The 22,011-nt window shown below is 46.6% G+C and overlaps 1 protein-coding gene across 1 annotated transcript in view; it reads left to right on the top strand.

Annotated features, from left to right (window-relative positions):
* scube3 (signal peptide, CUB domain, EGF-like 3) overlaps positions 1-22,011 on the top strand; it is a gene marked incomplete at its 5' end in the record, with an annotated part of 169,706 nt that overhangs the window by 118,833 nt on the left and 28,862 nt on the right. The window contains 3 exons of the mRNA XM_084333573.1: positions 4,446-4,649; positions 18,290-18,451; positions 19,332-19,499. Coding sequence (XP_084189699.1) covers positions 4,446-4,649; positions 18,290-18,451; positions 19,332-19,499 — 534 coding nt within the window. The remainder of the gene's footprint in view (positions 1-4,445; positions 4,650-18,289; positions 18,452-19,331; positions 19,500-22,011) is intronic.

The following is a 22,011-nucleotide window of genomic DNA, read 5'->3' as shown; positions in this document are numbered from 1 at the left end:
GAAAATAGTTCTGGAATTTAACTGGGAACTGGGTGCTTTTATTTGTATCCTATTACAACAAAAGATGTAATGATCCTGTGTCGCTAAGCAGTGAACAGCCTTGCTCGCTCACTTGCCATTTGGCTTGAAGATTGAATACAAACAAGGTGGAGTGATAGCATTTCACTCTCCCTCACTCCCCACCTTCAAATCCAGAGTCAAAACCTACCTGTTCGGACAAGTGGCTCAGATATTTTACTTGTCCGAAAGCTAAACTTACTTGTCCGAAATGTACTTATTAGGCCTATTAAAAAATAAATAAAACCGACAAGAGATTTGGACAATTATTATTAGGGATGTCCGATATTATCGGCCGATATCGGCATACATTTTTTTAACATTTCTATAACCTTTATTTACCCAGGCAAGCAAGTAAGAACAAATTCTGATTTTATTTATTGTCAAAAGCATGCATAATGTTGTGTTTATTTTTTATTTTTTTTATTATCTTTTCCCCCCTCCTTTTTCCGATTTTTCTCCCATCCCACTGTTAGTCGTTATTGTAGCTGAGGGGCTACACAACCCGGACTGTATTAAAGATTGTTTAGATTAAACCACTACTAAAGAATAGTACTAGCCAGACAATACAGTTAGATAAATATGGCGGACACTCAATTGACGGCACAGGGACAAGGATACCAAGTTTACAGTATTTTAATCGTCATAGCAATATACAACTGAATTATCACGTTGCTCTTTTAATAATGGAATGTCAGAGTATCAAAGTCAGTGGTAATGAATATTTCCTAGGTTACGAATACTCGACCGGAGCTCTGCAGGGAGTGAGAAGAGACGAGGTGATACGGGGCAAAGCAAGGGTAGTTGGAGACGATGGTTCTCCGCTGGAGCTCCAAGCTCCGGAGGAATTGAAGAATGGTCGGATAATCCTGTCGTCACTGGAAGAAAAGGGGTCTCGTACGGAACCGGTCCTTGTAATCCTAGTGCCCGATGGCAGGGTTAATAGCTATTAATCCAAAAGCCCGATGGCATAGATGGTAGCTAGCTAGCTTCGTTTGTACTGGAAGCTAGCCCGCAGACGGTCTTCAGTGAGTAGTTAGATCCAAACGCCGCTGGGTTTAACTATACGTTTCTCCACGTTACTTCGCTTACACAAGTCACTATACTGCGCCAATAATGGCTCTACAATATTATAGTCGTATCTAAGTAGCTACTAGCTAACTGTAACGATACACCGCGGGTAGGTCTGTGTACAACTGTACCGGACGTATATACGCTCTCGCTCTGCTGCTTCTCCTGTTCTGATACTGCCGACTCGTTACTTCCACTGCGGTTAGGTTACTGCTCACACGGCTGCTTGCGCCATCTACAATATATATACTCAGACTGATTTCTAGGGCGCAGCCGATTTACCTGTCCGGAATCAATGCGCCTGCTATGGGCAAGTCTGAACTTGTCCGGACATGTCTCGTACTCTGTCTGGGGGACTCGTCTGGTGGCGCCTCCAATGTCAAGGGCGGGACCCAATGAGGCGAGCGGAGAATACTATTATGCAAACGGATGGCGTTGGATATATATCTTATATATATAAACAATATACAAGTTATATAAAATAATAAACGCAGACTTTCAGTGTTAATCTGGACCTTCAGAACAGTTACGTTGTGTTAATTCCACAACAAGAGATATGTAATGTTAATTACCTGAAATTATTCCATTTTTGGGGGGGGGGGGGGGGGGGGGGGGGGGACCCTGCATATATCGTATCGGTTGATATCGGTTGATATCGGTATCGGAAAATCGGAAATTAAGAGTTGGACAATATCGGTATATCGGTATCGGTAAAAAAGCCAATATCGAGCATCCCTAATTATTATGATAACTTAAACACAGTGTGTGTGGGGTATATACTGTATGATCAGTCCTCCAGCTCATCTTCACTCCCCATCAGCACCAGCTCATCTTCACTCCCCATCAGCACCAGCTCATCTTTCTCATCTCCCCTCTCTCTTGACGACCAGGGGTTAAACCCTGGTCTACACCTATAGTTGTTATTACGGTATAGTTGTTATTGCCATAAAAAACACCATTCAAATAAATAATAGTATTTTTATTTGAAATAATTTATTTTAACAATAGGCACATTAGATCAACAGGTAACAACAAAACAATATTGTAAAACCTTTCTTATATTACAGTATTGTCAGAGTAATACTGTCTGTGTGTGTGAGTGAGTGAGTGAGTGAGTGAGTGAGTGAGTGAGTGAGTGAGTGAGTGAGTGAGTGAGTGAGTGAGTGAGTGAGTGAGTGAGTGAGTGAGAGCGAGCATCAAATCAAGTCAGTTGCCTCAGTCTTTGTTTCTGTAGAGAAAGAGAAAATAAATTGATTTAGTGAAAAGGCTCCCAGGTGGAAATATTTCACAATCATTATGACATACAAATACAATTATATATATTGTTAGTGTTAATGATATCTTGTAGATTATTATGGATATTTGCAACAATTATTTTAAGGACTGATGGGGTAGTTTATGAAGTAATAAAACATGTAGTGAAAAGTACAGAAATCCAAACAGGCATTTTTGGTGGCAGCGTAGTCATACAACAGACACTGATGTATTGGGTTTGCGTCTTAGATGCCGTATTTGAGTGATCACAAGTGCGTCACAATAGGTCCGGAAGTCAAGACAAACACAGTTGTACGCTGGACTCCAATGCATTAACAACGTGTAAACGAACAGCCAATAAATGTGAAGTTAAATTTGAACCTCGGTTGTCAAGCCTCGTCAATATAATAGATACACCTAGCTAACATTGGGCGGGCTTCTTTGAGCAAATCAACTGCTCAACTGTTAGCTATTACTGCTGTGTAAAGTGTTTTCACACACAGGGCTAACATTAGCTAGCAAGCAGCCCACTATCAAGCTAGAATGCTAACTAGCAGCGGACTACTGTATACAGTTCCAATAGACTAACATTACACCTCTGTGATTTTAATGTGACCTTACCTTAGACTCGAGGGTTGTACTAGGGTTGGATGCAGTTCCCTGTTGGTCAGTCTGTGTCTGTTCTCCATCTTCTGCTGTGTTTAACGTTATCCTCTTCAAATACTGTAGCACAGCATGTTTGCGAGTGCTCCCTTGATTGAGAGAATGGCCAGTATCGTGGGAACTTTTATTAAACATTCTATAAACCATTCTTATTTTTTTATCCACTTTTTCTCCTTATTTTTAAATTTGTCTCCCATCCCAATTTCGTAATTCCAATTCATCCCTCCCCTGTCTTGAACATTGCTAGACTATGCCTCCCACTGGTCGGATGTAGTGAGGATAGAAGCCTTGCATCACGTGTCCCCTCCGGTACACGAGGAGGCAGCCTGTCGCATCTTTTCACCAGACAGCTCGAACTCTCAGTGGCGAGGAGTAACGCGTGGGAGGCTCACGCTGCCCCCGATACTTCCTGTTTCTGCTGTACAGGCGTCCCCAACCGACCTGTAGGAGTCGCTGTCCACAACGTCCAATCCCCACCCACCGGCTTTCCCACCCTCTAACACTTGCCAATCGGCCGGCCAAGCCGGTAGCAACGCCGAGAGCTGGGCTCGATACCAGCATCTCCTGCGTTAGTGGCGAGCGTCTTGCCCACTGCGCCACTCAGCCGCCCTCTATAAACCATTCTGATATTTTCGCGGGTCTCGTGCCACTGTCAGTGTCAACTAAGCGAGCACTCAGAAGACGCTCGCCGTTTGGCGAGGACAAGTAATATTGACGTACAGAGATTGAGAGTTTCCAGTGTGACACTGTGAGACAGGCACTTTCTGATCAGATGGAATAACGTTACTATTCGTTTGGGGAATATATATATATATTTTTTTTTTACTTGTCCGATCGGACAAGTTAAATTCTATTATGCTTGTCCGACCATTTTTTTTACTTGTCCCGGACAATAGGACAAGCCTTAATGTCAAGCCCTGCTGTTCTCTCTAGCATTCAACCTTCCCTACCCATAACCACCCTCCTCCAACCTACTGTACCACCTCCTTTTCCCCTGCCCTCTGTTCTCTCCTCTCCTGGCTCCTGTATTTGTTGTCTGTTACTCGTGGTTTTATGTTCTTGCATACTCATATGTTCCCTGTTTCCCTGTGGTTATATGTTTCTTTGTTTCTTTGTTCTTTGCCTATTGTCAGCGACTTTGGGTCATTGAGAAGCGCCATACAAAATAAATGAATTATTATTATTATTATTATTATTATTATTATTATTATTATTATTATTATTATTATTATTATTATTATTATTATTATTATTATTATTATTATTATTATTATTATTATTATTAAAATAACACAGCACCGATTCCTGTATTACAGTTACTGTATATAAGCGTTCACAAAATACCAACCGGAAATGATATCCAGTATTTTAGGTGCCGTGTGTCCCTTCTCTCCGAGCAGGAAGCTGCAACCTGAGCTGCCTGAGGCAGCGCATGGAGAAGCAGGTGAAGACGTACATCAAGGCCCTGAAGAAGTCCATCAACCAGGAGCGCTTCCTGATCCGCGTGGCGGGACTGGAGTACGAGGTGGCCCAGAAGCTTCCGCAGGCCTCCTCCAGCCAGGAGAACTGTGGGCCCGGCCGCGAGAGGGACGGCGGGCGCTGTGGTAAGACCAGAGAGTGGGGTGACGAGGAGGAGTGTATCGTCTGCCGTTTGGGGCCAAAACCTCAAATATAAATGTAGCAATTTTTCACTTGAAGGTTTCATGACCGAGCATTTGAATATAGAATATAGAATATCAGGCCTATAAATGACCTTATTATGGCCAAGTCATACTGTACATCTATGGATAGGGCCAAATCTCCTCTTTCCAATGGCAGTGTTACATCTAGATTTAGTCATCAAACTCTTATTTTCTAAACATTTTAAAAACATCTGTAAACAAACGTAGTGCTGAAAATATACAATTTGACTGCTGTTTTGATAGGGTTAGTGTAACTGAGGGGTACAATTCCCTGACTGTATTACTAGATATGATACTTACTACCACTACCTTTGTACTTAATATTCGGCCACCCAGTACTCGGCATAAATATATTATGATGAACACTGTCACGTAGATGAAACGGATCCAACACAAATGTACGAATTAGAAATAGGTCTTTATTTCTACACAGCGATGGTGTGTAGAGCAAGCACTTAATCAAATCAATCACATTTATGAATGGGAATTAGTATGCACTTTTATGGCAAGAGTATTCGTCGGTATATCAATAGAGAATGTCCAATCTCTGAAGGCGCAGGTGGTACATATACAACCTGGAATAGTTTAAGGAATAACAGCAATGATACTTTAATGATTATAGACTGGATACACTAGGGGGGGTTAATCCGGTCGCTTGTAAGCCGACAGGAGTAGGAAGGGGGGGGGGGGTAGAGTCCGGCTGCCTCATCCGGCCAAGGGTATCCCAGGTGAACCCACTGTAGTGCCGTTCAATGCGCCGGCGATCCTTGGACCGCAGATGAAAGCTGATGGACTCTTTGTGGGCCGGCGTCCTCCGGTCCACGGAGGAGAGACGTGAAGCGACCTCGTCTTGCAGAGCGTCTCCTCACCTTGCGTCCTCTCCAGGGGGGGGGGTTCCAACACACGGCAGTGTCGGGGGTCTTTATCCATGGAATAATCAACGTATACAAAGCATAATCCGTGCCTGGGAAGGCGGGCTGTCGTCGGTAGAATAATCCGGTATACAGGTCCACTCGCTCGTCGGCTCTGGGGCTCCTCGGGTGCAATCTCACATGGGGTCGATCATCCTGGATAAGCAGCCAGTTTTCTGCCCGAAACGATGGGGTGCTGACTACGGTAGTATTCTCACCGCACGAAGCACTATATATTAACAGACTATTATTAGCTTAATAGACTACGTCCAACTCGACGATATAGTGCCAAATATGACTATTCAAATATTAATATACACGATGTCTCAATACCGATGGTAGGCCGAACTTGGCCTTACTCCCACACGTGGCGTCGCGGGGAGGCTTTACGTCTGTCACTCTATTGGAGGGTAAGAAACTGGACTGAAAAGAAAGTCCTACTTTAGTAGCGCAGTATATATACGCACTATGAACAAATAGTCCCATTAGTGGTGCGGTAGCCAGATTCCTACGCGGAACTAGGACTTGTTCGTACATGTTGAGCGGTACGTTTGAACTGGGTCTGGGGGGTATGGCAGCCTGGCACCAAGGTCTCGACCAATAGTAGAATGGAGACTATTATGGGATGTTCAGTAGGCTAGAATGGATATTCAATGCATATTGTACAAGGAATATACAAGGGATATCAAGGAATATTAGAGAATATACAAATACAATTAAATATATATATATAATAAATATATATATTCGGTTTAATCTGGCCCTTCACAACAGCCACCCCCTGATTGGTCCCAGACCTAATCAGTTAAGCAGAGACAGATTAATCGCGTTGTCTATTTACACATAAGGGTTTGCTGTAGGGGTCAATCAACTTCACAAAGTCATAGGGTTATAGGGTCATGGTCATCATCGATTGTGTCTGGGAGTCGGGGCAGTTCTATGAGCCTCGCCACGGGACGGGTGTAAGTGCGACCCTGGACAAGCACTTCAGCTGCTCGGACCTTGCCGTCGGCACCGGTGATCACTTTGCTTACGCGGCCGGCCGGCCACATAGCTCTGGGCAGTGATTGATCAATAATCATGACGACTGTTCCTTCTGTCAAATTGTCTCTCTCCTTTACCCACTTCTGGCGGGTCTGTAGAGACGGTAGGTAGTGCAGTAGGAAACTGCTCCAAAACTTGTCGGCTAATACTTGACTGTACCTCCACATTCGTCGGCCGTTCGCTTCTTCAGGCCGGTACATTGTCTGGGGTAATGCAGGATCTAGCCGCCCCATCAGGAGTGTGTTGGGGGTAACTGGGTAGATAACAGTGCTCAATCCACAGAACACAGGCTTCTTATTCTCAGCCTCCTCCTGACTGGCTTTCCTCGGGATAGGCGTGGGCCACTCTCCTTCCGGGAGCTTTAGGAATGCTGGGCCGTCACTGTAGACATTGCGACGGGTGAGGTCATCTAGGGGCATTCCCCGGGTGATGACGTCAGCTGGGTTCTGTTTTGTATCAACGTAGCGCCACTCTGTTTCTCCGGTTAACTCTTCGGTTAAGTCTTGAATCTCGGTGACTCTGACTCCCACGAAGACTTTGTACTTGCATGAGTCCGATTTGATCCAGGCGAGTACTGTCGTGGAATCTGACCACAGGATTGTTCTAGACACCGGTATGGTGAGCTCACGTTGGATGAGCGTGGCTAGGTGCGCTCCGGCTAGGGCTGCGCAGAGCTCTAGGCGTGGGATAGATTGTTGCTTGCGTGGGGCTATTCTCGAGCGGGCGAGGACAAATGCTGTGTAGATCTCTCCCCCCCTTTCTTGGGCCCGCAAGTAGGCTACTGATCCGTATGCGACCTCTGAGGCGTCACTGAAGACGTGTAAGTCCATTTTACATGTCTCTGGCCTCACCGTGGGTGGGAAGTAGCTTCGGCGCATATTAACGCCTGGGAGTGAGTGGAGCTCCATCTCCCACTCTCTCCAGGTGGATGTAAGGTGTGCGGGAATGGGGTCGTCCCAGCCCTGGTCCTTGTCCCACAATGCTCGTACAATCATTTTTGCCCTGGTGGTGTACGGTAGAATACATCCTAGCGGGTCATATTGTCGGGCGAGTGTTGTGTACACACTCCGTCTGGTGGTCGGCGCCGCCGCCGGCCTTCCCTGCTCCGTAGTCAGGGGCTTGTGTCTGTAGTGAAGCGAATCTGTTTTGAATCGCCACACCAATCCCAGGGTCATCTCCTGGGCTTCTCCCGGGATTGTAGCCATCCAGGTCTCGCTGCTGGCTGCCTTGTCCTCGGAGGAGAGGCTGCGCAGTACTTGCGGATCGCTGCTGGCCCACTGCCTGAGATCAAAGCCGCCTTTGATCAATGAGGCGCGGAGTTTAATCAGGAGAGCCTCGGCTTCTTCCTGGGTTGAAAGGCTTTGTAGACAGTTGTCTACGTAGAAGCTGTTCTTTACGCTGTGTTGGACCTCTTCGTCCGCTGCTGGGTCCTCTGCTACATGTTTCTGTAGTGCAAATGTAGCACAGCAGGGGCTGCACGTCGTTCCGAAGGGGAGGACTTCCCATTGGTAGATGGCTGGGTGCTCATCTCCTGGCTTCTCTCTCCATAGGAACCGTAACAGGGGCTTGTCCTCCTCTACTAATCTCACCTGCAGGAACATTCCTTTAATGTCCCCGCTGATGGCCACCTTTTCCTGGCGGAAGCGGAGTAGAACGCCGAGTAGGGAGGGGCCGAGTGTGGGACCGGGCAGTAACTCTTTATTCAGATTTTGGGATCCGATCTGGTAGCTGCAGTTAAATACTATGCGGTCTTTACCGTTGTGATGGACCTTGTGGTGAGGCACGTACCACGATTCAGTGGTCTGGTCAGCCTCTTTAATGTCCATCTTTGTGACGTGTCCCGCTGTGATGAGCTTCTCAATCTCAGCGCGGTATACACTCTCTTGGGCGGGGTTCTTGGCTAAGCGCCGCTCCGTGTTCAGCAGGTACCGTTCTGTGGCGTCTGTCTTGGCGTGGAAAGTAGGCATTCCTTCTCGCCGCAGGAGTGGCGTGGCGTATCTCAACACGCCGTTGACCGGGACTCTCTTGGTCCCTGTCTCGAGGAGGTGAATGGCGTAAATGTCATCTTTAGAGCGAATGTCTTTCTTTCCGTTCTTAAAGGGCATTTGTTCCAAGGTCCATAACCGCTCTACGTGTTGCAGGAGTGCGGTTTCTCCCTCTGTGACTCGGGAGTGGAGACATCTAGTGGCTGTACTTCGGTTGAGAGATTTGGCGAGCGGGCCTTGGAGAGTCCATCCCAAACGGGTCTCGACTGCTGCAGGACAGCCTCGGGGTCCGGTATGAACCCGGTCTATCGGGACAATGAGGTCTGCATGGTCGGAGCCTATCAACAGGGTCGGCATAGCATTGTCTATGAGCGGGATCGGTAACTTGCGCAGATGTGCATATTTCTCCATCAGCTTGGCGACGGGGTATGTGTACCGCGACAGTCCTATTTCTTGGCTGGTGAAAGCATCTGTAATCTGGTACCGTCGCTCAGGCTGGCCGCTTGCTGCGATAGAGAATGAGACATTCTCGCCCTTTATCGTCTTCAAATCTCGTCTTATTGTCCGAATTGTCATTTGGGTTTCGCTTCCCCGCAGCCCTAGCTGGGCCGCAGCGGAGGCGAGCAGAAGGGTCTTCTCTGACCCGTCATCGAGGACGGCGTAAGTGTCCAGGACTTTATTCTGGTAGCTTAGTGTCACACGCACTACTTTTAGGAGTACTCGGGCTCCACTGCTGCTGGCGGGATCGATGTACATGACGCTCGCTTTGCTGCTGGATGGTGCGGGTGAAGGGCGCCGTCTGTTACTGTCATGAAGTGTGTCCAGATGTGCTCCATCGCACTTGGTGCACCTTTTCTTTAAGCGGCATTCGGCTGCCATGTGTGAGCGCGCACAGCGAAAACAGCGCTTGTTGGACTTTATCCATTGACTTGCTTCCTCCGCGTTCAGCTTGGGGAAGGAGTCACATTGCGCTAGCCAGTGTTCTTTCTCACAGTAGGGGCACACTATCTTCCACTTCTCCGTTCTGGAGGGGGTACTGTGGCTCCTGCTGCTCGGTACTGACTCCGATTGGTGCATCACAGTCACCGATCTTCTTCCATCATTTAGTCGTCTGGTTCCTTCTCTGGAGCCAGGGGTGCTCCGTCCGAATGTATCTAGCCGTAGGCTGCTGACTTCTCTCGCCAGGAAGTCTGCTAGATCGAGGAGGTTCGGTTCGGGGCCATTCGGGTCTCGGTGGTCTCTCTGCCGCCTAAAACGCTCCTGTCGAGCGGGCGGCAGCTTCTCCAAGATCCTTTCCACATTTGAGTTGGCGTAAAGTTCATGCCTCCCCTTCTCTCTCTGCGCTCCCAACATCCCTACCAGGGACTGCACTCTGATGGACAGGTCGTCCAGTGCTCGATTGTCTATTGCTGGGGGTAAGCGGTCGATGTGTCGGATCTCCTGGATCACGTAATCCCATATGCGCCCATACCTCTGGTCCAATGCTACCAGCGCTGCTGTGTATGGGGTGGTGGAAGTCGCGTAGGCGAGCGCTATATTATGTGCGCGGGGTACCTTTAAGTGCTTCAGTAGGATGGCGTATTTGTGGCGTTCATCCAATACATCCACCAACATGGTCTCCAGACACATGCGGAGTTCTGTATACTGGGCCCGGTTCTCTTGGGTGAAGTCGGGTACCATAGGCGTGCCAATGTATGACGCTGACTGTGGATACATCGGCGAGCGTTGGGGGAGAGGCCTCCTAGGCGAGTCTCCTCCCGCTCCTTGGTATGGGCTGGTACCGGCAGTGTACCATGGCCCGCTTGTCCAGGTGCTGTTCCTCGGTACGGGTCGTGCGTCGTGCTCACCCGTGTATAGAGTCGGGGGTCTGTAGCGCAGCTCCGCGGGAGTATAGCCTGGGCTGTACCGGACCTCCTGGTCCGGTAGAGTACTGTGCTGTCGTCGGGCGTGGTTCTCCTCCTCTTCCTCTTCGTCTTCAGTTAGGTCATCCAGTGCTTGTAGTCTCTGGTTTAGCCTCTCCACAGGATATGCTGCTCCTTCCCGGTTGCTAGGTCTCGCTTGGACCGGTGGGGGGAGGTGGTCTGTGGGGGGTATAGACCTCGTCTGTTGGTCAAGTTCAGGGTTGTTTACTCGGCTAGGGGATGCCGCCCTGGAGGTGTGTCTAGACGAGTTCCTGGAGCCTCTGGCGGAGGGAGAGGGTGTTGTCCGTCTGATCAGCTGTTCTATTAGTTGCGCTTGCTGTCTGTCGCGCTCTGCGTCCCGTAGAGCACCAGCAGCTGCTCGCTGGCTGTCTGCTCGGTCTCGGGCCACATTCTCTTCCCTCTGAATGCGTCTTATTTCTAGACGTATATGCTCTTCTTCGCTCCGCTGCTGGATCTGCAGTCGGTCGCGTTCAGCAGCGGCGTTCAGGCTGATGAGGAAGGCCTGCTGTAGGGTCCTCTCTGCCTCGCTGGGAGAAGGCGGTTGTATAGGGGAGCCTTCCCTCGGGGTACTCCTTGCGGAGCCTTGGAGCTCTATCTCCACGGTGCTCTCCCCGTCTTCTTCCGTGCCGAGTTCTCTCTCGGTAGCGTTGTATTCCTCCCGGGACTCATCGGGGACTACTTCTTCAGTACTGGCGGGGTGTGAAGTCATGTCTGGTTCCCACTGGTCCCCACCGTGAACTTGGTCAGTTACATTAGAACCCGTAGGGGCCTCTATGGTCGGGGTAGTCTGGGCGTTGGGGTTAGACATACTTTTACTTTCTAGTTTTACCGCGTTTACTGTTAGTAGAAGACTAGGTTGTTGACTGACAGCGTACGCCTCTAAGTACTGAGGGAGCCGTCGTTCGCGCTGCGGGCGTTGGTTAGGAGGATCGTTTCGTGGAGTGTTCATCATAGGCCATTTCAATATTAATAACACTATATTAATATTACACTAATTACCCTCCGGCTCGAAGGACCAATTGTAACTGAGGGGTACAATTCCCTGACTGTATTACTAGATATGATACTTACTACCACTACCTTTGTACTTAATATTCGGCCACCCAGTACTCGGCATAAATATATTATGATGAACACTGTCACGTAGATGAAACGGATCCAACACAAATGTACGAATTAGAAATAGGTCTTTATTTCTACACAGCGATGGTGTGTAGAGCAAGCACTTAATCAAATCAATCACATTTATGAATGGGAATTAGTATGCACTTTTATGGCAAGAGTATCCGTCGGTATATCAATAGAGAATGTCCAATCTCTGAAGGCGCAGGTGGTACATATACAACCTGGAATAGTTTAAGGAATAACAGCAATGATACTTTAATGATTATAGACTGGATACACTAGGGGGGGTTAATCCGGTCGCTTGTAAGCCGACAGGAGTAGGAAGGGGGGGGGGGGGTAGAGTCCGGCTGCCTCATCCGGCCAAGGGTATCCCAGGTGAACCCACTGTAGTGCCGTTCAATGCGCCGGCGATCCTTGGACCACAGATGAAAGCAGATGGACTCTTTGTGGGCCGGCGTCCTCCGGTCCACGGAGGAGAGACGTGAAGCGACCTCGTCTTGCAGAGCGTCTCCTCACCTTGCGTCCTCTCCAGGGGGGGGGGTTCCAACACACGGCAGTGTCGGGGGTCTTTATCCATGGAATAATCAACGTATACAAAGCATAATCCGTGCCTGGGAAGGCGGGCTGTCGTCGGTAGAATAATCCGGTATACAGGTCCACTCGCTCGTCGGCTCTGGGGCTCCTCGGGTGCAATCTCACATGGGGTCGATCATCCTGGATAAGCAGCCAGTTTTCTGCCCGAAACGATGGGGTGCTGACTACGGTAGTATTCTCACCGCACGAAGCACTATATATTAACAGACTATTATTAGCTTAATAGACTACGTCGATATAGTGCCAAATATGACTATTCAAATATTAATATACACGATGTCTCAATACCGATGGTAGGCCGAACTTGGCCTTACTCCCACACGTGGCGTCGCGGGGAGGCTTTACGTCTGTCACTCTATTGGAGGGTAAGAAACTGGACTGAAAAGAAAGTCCTACTTTAGTAGCGCAGTATATATACGCACTATGAACAAATAGTCCCATTAGTGGTGCGGTAGCCAGATTCCTACGCGGAACTAGGACTTGTTCGTACATGTTGAGCGGTACGTTTGAACTGGGTCTGGGGGGTATGGCAGCCTGGCACCAAGGTCTCGACCAATAGTAGAATGGAGACTATTATGGGATGTTCAGTAGGCTAGAATGGATATTCAATGCATATTGTACAAGGAATATACAAGGGATATCAAGGAATATTAGAGAATATACAAATACAATTAAATATATATATATAATAAATATATATATTCGGTTTAATCTGGCCCTTCACAACAGTTAGGGTCTTTACTCTTGGCTACATTTGAAAAAGAAACATAACATTAATTAATACGGTCTGTATTGATCGATTTATGACGAGGACAGCAGCTGTGCTATAGATATCATTCAGCCGCTAGATGTCGCATTAGAGCACCAGCATTTATCCAATCGGGTAAATCATTCTTTTTATAATCTAGATCAATTTAAAAACAAGCGGAACAGTAGAATGAGCTCTTGTACACTGTATACTTACTTACTCATAGTATACATTTAGATCCTAGTATTTATTGTAACCATAATTATGGTAATGCATAATATAACTGATAGGGCATACAGACCCTCATCTGCACCTTTGATCACACTGCCTACTTGTTCAGATGTGTATATTCAGAGTTAATTATATTGTTGAATATTTTTTACTTTTCTACTGTACTATAATTGTATGGCTTGTATTAAGTCTTCTACTATTACCCTGCCCATACCTGTACCTCCCCTCCCCCATGCTGCTATGATGCCTGAATTTCTCCAAGGGGATCAATAAAGGAATATCTTATCTTATCTTATCTTATCTTCATAGGCGGCGGGTATGTAAGGCCAGGCTAGGCTATGCCGACCCAAACCAGCAGCCCCAGTCTGCGCATTATTATAGGCAGCCTAGGCCAGGGGTTCCTAAACTTTTCAGGCCGGGACCCAGAAAATAAGGCGTCAGAGAGCCGCGGCCCAATGCACCTCGTCGGGCTTTTTTTTTCTTTTTTTTTTTGCCAGGCGACCGATTTTTTAAGCCAAATATCACTTCAATCCTATTAAGTTAGTTCAAGTTAGTTATTCATTTATATGTGCTATTTATGAGAGGGCTAACTTGTTGCAAAATAATTTTTTGGAAATCATCTCACGGCCCTCCCCTGGCTGCTCATGGCCCACCTTTGGGTCGCGACCCCGACTTTGGGAACCACTGGCCTAGGCTACGATATTGTGTGTGTGTAGGCTGCTGCAGCCCGGTGGTGACAATACGCAAGGGTCGGCCAACCAAGGTGTCAATGGCAGTAGGTGTGGTGGCCGTTTAACATTCCAGACTGCAGGCAGTAACCAATCACGCCGCACCATCAAACTAACCGATGCCAGTCTGGTCTTCAAAATCCTCCATGGTCTAGCCCCACCCCCACATTTTTCACCTCCAGGTTCACCAGAACTGTTGTACCGGGTGACTTGGCTGTTCCGTTAAGGACAAGTACATTTAGCAAATCAGCCCTCTCCGTGAGAGCTGCCAAGACCTGGAACTCCATTCCAAGTTACATGCCGCCTGGGCATAACACGGATCACCTGAGGCCAAGGGCTTGCTCTACGAGGGCATGATGAGACTGAGTCAGAGTTAATCAAACCGTGGAAACTTTTTAGAGCTACTATGTACATTGTTTTCAAAGCATGATGAGATCCAAATTACGGAAAACGTTTCCTTCATTGCCGTCGGCACCTCAACTTGTGAACGGTCTTTCCCAATGAGGCGCATCCGAAACTGGCTAAGAAGAACAACAATATGCGCCAGGAGGTGTGTATATTTTCCCTAACGGAGTTGCACTTCCGCGTTCGGTTTGCGCAATCTGATTGGCCACTGACGTTTTTTTCAGCGCCAATCGCGTTACTCCTAACAATCGCGCCAGCAGGCTGTTACCCTAACCCTAACCCTAACCTTAACCAACTTCTAAAGAGAGCGACTTCGAAAGAGTCGCCAAGCTTAACCGGTTTGTTAGGAGTAACGCGATTGGCGCTGAAAAAAACTTCAGTGGCCAATCAGATCGTGCAAACCGAACGCGGAAGTGCAACTCTGTTAGGGAAAATATACAGGCCGCCAGGAGAGACAGTCAACTCTGAGTCCGCTTCACGTTGAAAGTGATCTCACAGACAAACTTAAAGCAGAAAAGATCATTGATGCGCGAAACGTCGCATTTTTTTTTGTTGCATTAAGGTAAGACAATGGTTAATCATATTGGATGCCTAGAAGTGAATATCAGGAAGGCAGCAGGTCCAGACGGCATCCCCGGCCGCGTCCTAAAAGTCTGTGCCGACCAACTGGCCCCAGTATTCACTGACATATTTAACCTGTCCTTAGAACAGGCTGTCATCCCCACCTGCCTGAAGAAGTCCACTATTATCCCTGTACCCAAAAAATCCAAGCCTGCTTGCCTCAACGACTACCGCCCTGTAGCTCTCACCTCCATAGCCATGAAGTGCTTCGAGAAGCTAGTAAAGGGCTACATCTGCTCCTCCCTCCCCATCAACATGGACCCCCTGCAATTTGCATACCGCCCCAACAGGTCCACGGAGGACGCCATATCCCATGTGCTGCACACAGCAGCATCACACCTGGACAAGAGGCAGGGGAACTATGTGAGAATGCTATTCATCGACTACAGCTCGGCATTCAATACCATAGTCCCCTCCATACTCATAGCCAAGCTCAGGGACCTGGGCTTGGGCTATGACCTCTGCCAGTGGGTCTTGGACTTCCTGACTGGCAGACCCCAGGTGGTGAGAGCAGGCAACTGCACCTCCTCATCCATCACCCTCAACATAGGGGCCCCCCAGGGCTGTGTTCTGAGTCCCCTCCTCTACTCCCTGTACACACACGACTGTGTGGCTCAGCGGAGTAGCAATACAATCGTCAAATTTGCTGACGACACAGTGGTGGTGGGCCTGATCTCTGCCAACGACGAGAGGGCCTACCTGGAAGAGGTCAAGGTCCTGGCGGGATGGTGCCAGGAAAACAGCCTCTCCCTGAACGTCAGCAAAACAAAGGAGATGATTGTGGACTTCAGGAGGTCGGGGGTCAAGGACTACAGCCCCCTCAGCATCGACGGGGCACCGGTTGAGAGAGTCAACAGCTTTAAGTACCTCGGAGCCTACATATCCGAGGACTTGACATGGACCACACACATTAACAGTGTTGTGAAGAAGGCACGACAACGCCTCTACTTCCTCAGGCGCCTAAGGAAGTTCCAAGTCAGCCAGAAGATCCTTAAGAACTTCTACTCATGTACAATAGAGAGCATCTTGACCGGCAACATCACCTCCTGGTTTGGGAATAGCACTGCACAAGACCAAAGCACACTACAAAGAGTGACACGTTCAGCCGAACGCACAATTGGAGGGGGGCTCCCCACCCTCCAGAACATTTACTACAAGCGTTGCAAGGGCAAGGCTAAGAGAATCATTAAAGACTCCAGTCACCCGAACAACTGCCTCTTTGAACTGCTGCGGTCAGGCAAGCGATACAGGAGTCTCAAGGCGAGCACAGAAAGACTCAGAAGAAGCTTCTATCCCCAGGCCATCAGGCTGCTAAACGAACAATGAATGAACACTACACAACAACAACCACCAAACGCACATAGCACACACATCCACACGCACACACTCACTTTAAACAAACACACTGTAGCACCCACTCCACACACTTATAGCACACACCCACTTTAAACAAACACACTGTAGCACCCACTCCCCACACTTTATATTTATGGATGAAGGATTGCACTACAACTCGTACACCTTACTGTAAATTGTACCTAAAATTGTACCTCATCCCATTTCTGCTTTGCACTAGATAGTACTGTACATTAGTACACTGCATAGTATTGTGTATTGTATATTATATGGTAACTCAGAACATTGTACATATGTCTATACCGAACACTGTGACCTCATTTTCTTCTTCTAAATTCATGCTATATTATGTTATTATGTTATTTGATACTATCTTGTCTAGCACAGTCTCTGGAGCGTAACAGTAAGAAGCATTTTGTATGAAAGTATTCTGTACTTCTGTATGACAACTATTAAAGAACTTGAACTTGAACTTGAACTTCATTTGAACAATTAATTTGCACCATATGAAATGAGTGGGGCTCACTGTAGTAGCCTAGTGGGTGTGTGTATTGTATGAAATCAGAACCTGGACAGCACCGTTTGCGTGCAAGCAAAAAAGAAAAAGGCGGCTCACCCGCCGCCTATGCTTCTCTTGTATCTCCGTGGCGAGTAAGAACAGAGTGAGGAGTATTGACCTCTCCGTCTGTTACACAGGGCCATCTGGGAACTCATCCATAGGAACTGTTTGTAATACAGCTGGCACTTGGGGATCTGGGGGGAAATGGCGTGAACCGTCGCACGCGTTACGTTCTCCCAGTGAAACTCCTCGCTGTCAGGTGAAAAGAAGCGGCTGGCGACTCCACATGTATCGGAGGAGGCATGTGGTAGTCGGTCTACACCCTCCCCAGGCCGACAGTGGGGCAGCATGTGATAGTCTACACCCTCCCCAGGCCGACAGTGGGGCAGCATGTGATAGTCTACACCCTCCCCAGGCCGACAGTGGGGCAGCATGTGATAGTCTACACCAGTGGTGCCCAACCAGTCGATCGCGATCGACAGGTAGATCGTGGGCTGATTTCAAGTAGATCTTGATTAATAAAATGCGATTATACATTTTTTTTTTTTAAATCAACTCTTCCTCTCCTTGTTAACTACAACAAGCAATGCTGTTTGTTATTTAATATGAGGTCAGACTCGGCACTGACAGATTTGTGTTCATTATGCTGCTTTTATAAAGCCTCAAATGATGGCTTACAATATACAATTTTGGCTGGTAGCTCTCGGGCTAGGTGGTAAATAAAAAAGTAGATCTTGGTTCAAAAAAGGTTGGGCACCCCTGGTCTACACCCTCCCCAGGCCGACAGTGGGGCAGCATGTGATAGTCTACACCAAGGGTTCTCAAACTTTTTTATACCACGACCCCATTTTATTTAGGATTTCTTTTGGCGACCCCACACTTAATCTATCGCGTAATTTCAACGTGGAATTAAGGAATATCAAAATAAAAGCAAACGTTGTTGAACTTGATCATGCATATTTAGAAAATGTAATTACAGCACTATGTTATCAATACACATTTATAAAACAAGGCATATTTAGCCAAAATATGTTGCCAGAACATTAATAAAAAATGTAAAGAATGTACTTGCCAATGCGCGACCCCACTGTCACCTACCCCACGACCCCACTTTGGGTCGCGAGTCGCTGGTCTACACCCTCCCCAGACCGGCAGTGGGGAAATGTGCGCAACAACCAAGAAGGGAATTGGCATAACGACTAAATTGGGTGATGGGAGAAAAAGATCGAAAAGCAACAAAAAAAAAGAAGATATATATATATATTATTATTATTATTATTATTATTATTATGATGTTCATCTCTGACCAGAGCCTCTGTGGCTGTTCTCTCAGTCAGATGCTCGCCCGGGTCCTACTACCACGGGGAACAGGAGCGCTGTGTCCAGTGCCCCCCCGGCACCTTCCAGGAGAAGGAGGGGCAGCTGGCCTGTGACCTTTGCCCTGGCAGCGACGGCCACGGACCCGCGGGGGCGCGCAACATCTCCTCCTGTGCAGGTAGGGGCACTGTGGTCTCGCCCCCTCCTCGGTACACACACCTTATGTTTAAGTTTAAGTTTATTTGGATCCCCATTCCTGGGGTCCATAACACGTAAAATACAGTTACAGACTTTATACACATTCACATGTCATACAGACAATTAAAACAACAGTAAATATTCCTAATCAAATTCATAATACAATACAACAATATATACGCATAATCAATTCATAATACAATACAGCAATACCTACTCATAATTAATTCATAACACAATACAGCATAATATACTATTTAGCTTTTACATACATTATCTATGTTCATATCAGCCAATTATACAATCTTTTAATAATATATCCATATCAGATACATACCTTTTCATCTACGCATATCCCTATCTCTTTATCAGACACATACATTTTCATTTATGTACTGTATGTGAATACTGTATACTTCATCAGATCATATATTTAGCATTTAGCATTTTTATCATTTAGCATTTTTAGATTATATATTAGATTAGATTATTGGATTATTAGATTATATATTGCATATATTTAGTATATTTAGCATTTAGTTATTTTTTTCAGATTATATATTAGATTCGATTTAGATTATTGGATTATTCGATTATATATTGTAACTATTTATTATAGGGAAAATATAACTGAGAGGGCATACATACCCTCATCTCACACCGTGTTGCCCATATGCACATGCGATCGCATGACATCTAACATCTTTCAATGTCTAAAAAAAAAGAAAAGGCAGTATCTGTGTCTTTGTGCACAATCTCTAATGATCCCTAATGATCCCTAATGATCCCTAATGACAAACATGTTCTTACCTCCATGATCCATTAACCTGCCCGCCGATGTTCTTCCAAACCACCCCCAGGCCAGTGTCCCACGGGGTCCTTCTCCGGTGACGGGTTCAAGCCGTGCCAGGCCTGCCCGCAGGGCACCTACCAGCCTGACCCGGGGCGCACCCTGTGCTTCTCCTGTGGTGGGGGGCTGAACACCAAGCGGGAGGGAGCCAGCTCCTTCCACGACTGTGAAGTCAAAGGTCTGCCGCCCACACACACACACAGCCAGCCAGCCAGCCAGCCAGTGGAGAAACACACCACACACACACTACAGCCAGCCAGCCAGCGGAGAAACACACCACTCACACACTACAGCCAGCCAGCCAGCGGAGAAACACACCACTCACACACTACAGCCAGCCAGCCAGCGGAGAAACACACCACACACACACTACAGCCAGCCAGCCAGCGGAGAAACACACCACTCACACACTACAGCCAGCGGAGAAACACACCACTCACACACTACAGCCAGCGGAGAAACACACCACTCACACACTACAGCCAGCGGAGAAACACACCACTCACACACTACAGCAGGGGTGTAAAAAGTTAAAAGTACCCAGAAATTATACTCAAGTGAAAGTATGGGTACCGTCTCAAAATCATACTCAAGTAAAAGAGTATCTGGCTAAAAACATACTTGAGTAAAAGTTAAAAAAAAATGGCGCTTTTAAATGTACTTAAGTACTAAAAAGTAAACGTTTTTTTTTTTGCACGGGATAGACAATGGGTCTCAACTCACATTCCATCGTGGGCCAAGTTTTCATTTTGTAGCTTGTCACTCTGACTGGGCCAAGTTTTCATTTTGTAGCTTGTCACTCTGACTGGGCCAAGTTTTCATTTTGTAGCTTGTCACTCTGACTGTCTATTCTTCTGATAGCAGGTGTTTAATCAAAGATCCCCGCTTTCTAGTCTTGCACAAGGACCAATCAGCATGGGTATGGGCGGGTTCATTTTGCATTGATGGGGATTTGATTGTCTGTTTTTTTTTTTTTTTTTTTATCTTTTCCCCCCTCCTTTTCCCTCCGATTTTCTCCCATACCAATGTTAGTCGTTATGCCAATTACCAATCCCCTTCCTGGTCGCTGCGTACTTACCCCCCACAGTCGGTCTGGGAGAGTGGAGGCTATCACGTGCTTCCTCCGACACACGTCTAGCCAATCAACCGCTTCTTTTCACCTGGCAGCGCGGACTCTCACTGAGAGGGCGTAGCGTGTGGAAGGATCACACTATCCCACTTAGATCCTATCCGCGCTTAGCAGGCGCCCCGACCGAACTGTAGGAGTCGCTGTTTACAACGACCCGGACCCACCCCGCCAGCTTCTCCCACCCTCTAATACTGCCAATTGTATTAGTGTGAACGGCCAGCCAAGCTGGTGACAACCCCGGAGCTGTGAGCTGGATTCGAATGCAATCTCCGCTACGCCACCTGACCGCCCCTTGATTGGCTGTTTTTAAATTAAGTGCGGCCGAAGGATCAATAACGTTAACGTTAGTTCGGCCAGAGAAACAAAAGTACTAATTAAAATGGTTGGACCTGCGAGATTTGTACTTTGTACTTTATAGGTCTGCATTTTAAATGTAAGGAGTACAAAGTATGTTTTTTTTCTTTTTCTGAAATGTAATTGAATAAAAGTATACAAACCTCTAATAATACTTGAGTAAAGTACAAATCCCCAAAAACAGTACTTAAGTATTGTAACGAAGTACAATTACTCAAGTACTTTACACCCCTGCACTACAGTCATCCACTCAAACCAGTTACTCAACGCTTCGTCTTGGGTTTGTAACGTGTGTGTGTGTGTGTGTGTGTGTGTGTGTGTGTGTGTGTGTGTGTGTGTGTGTGTGTGTGTGTGTGTGTGTGTGTGTGTGTGTGTGTGTGTGTGTGTGTGTGTGTGTGTGTGTGTGTGTGTGTGTGTGTGTGTGTGTGTGTGTGTGTGTGTGTGAGAATTAATTAATTATATTTTATTTTTGTGTCCGACGACCAGTGTTGGGCAAGTTACTTTAAAAAAGTAACTAGTTACAGTTACTAGGTACTTCTTCCAAAAAGTTACTAAATTACTTACTCAGTTACAAGTTATAAAAGTAACTAGTTACTTCAGAAAGTAACTATTGCGTTACTTTCAAGATTTTTTTTGCATAAACAACATACACAAATCTAAACTATTTTAATGTTGCTGTGGGACAAAGTGAGACTAGCCTCCAATCAAATGCCATGTATGTAGATATTATAATTACTATGTTTATATAGTGGATCATACAAATACAAACAGAATAGATGTTTTGGAACTTTTGATATGTATTGCCCCTCAACAGGCCACAACTGGGCAACATTAAATTATGCTTGTTAAGCACTATACCAAAAATAAATAACAAATATATACTGATTGATTGAACATTTTAATTAACAGATTGCAGAATGGGTACAATACAGTACGGCTCAATACACACAATTGTTAAGGGGATGCAGACCAGAGAAAGAGTTTAGTCTTGTTTACATCAGGGTCCCCCATTTTCAATTCATGACATTTATGACGAAAGTCTTTCTCTGGTCTGCATCCCCTTAACAATTGTATGTATTGAGCTGTACTGTACTGTACCCATTCTGCAATCTGTTAATAAACTTTTCAATCAATCAATCAATGACATACACAACATACAGATATAAGAATCTAATCGAATCATCTAAACTAATCTAATCATGACATT

Source organism: Notolepis coatsorum (genome assembly GCF_963971535.1).
Source record: "Notolepis coatsorum genome assembly, chromosome: 17".
Lineage (NCBI taxonomy): Eukaryota > Metazoa > Chordata > Actinopteri > Aulopiformes > Paralepididae > Notolepis > Notolepis coatsorum.
Note: the sequence above shows the minus strand (reverse complement) of the source record. Positions and strands in the feature narration are given on the sequence as shown.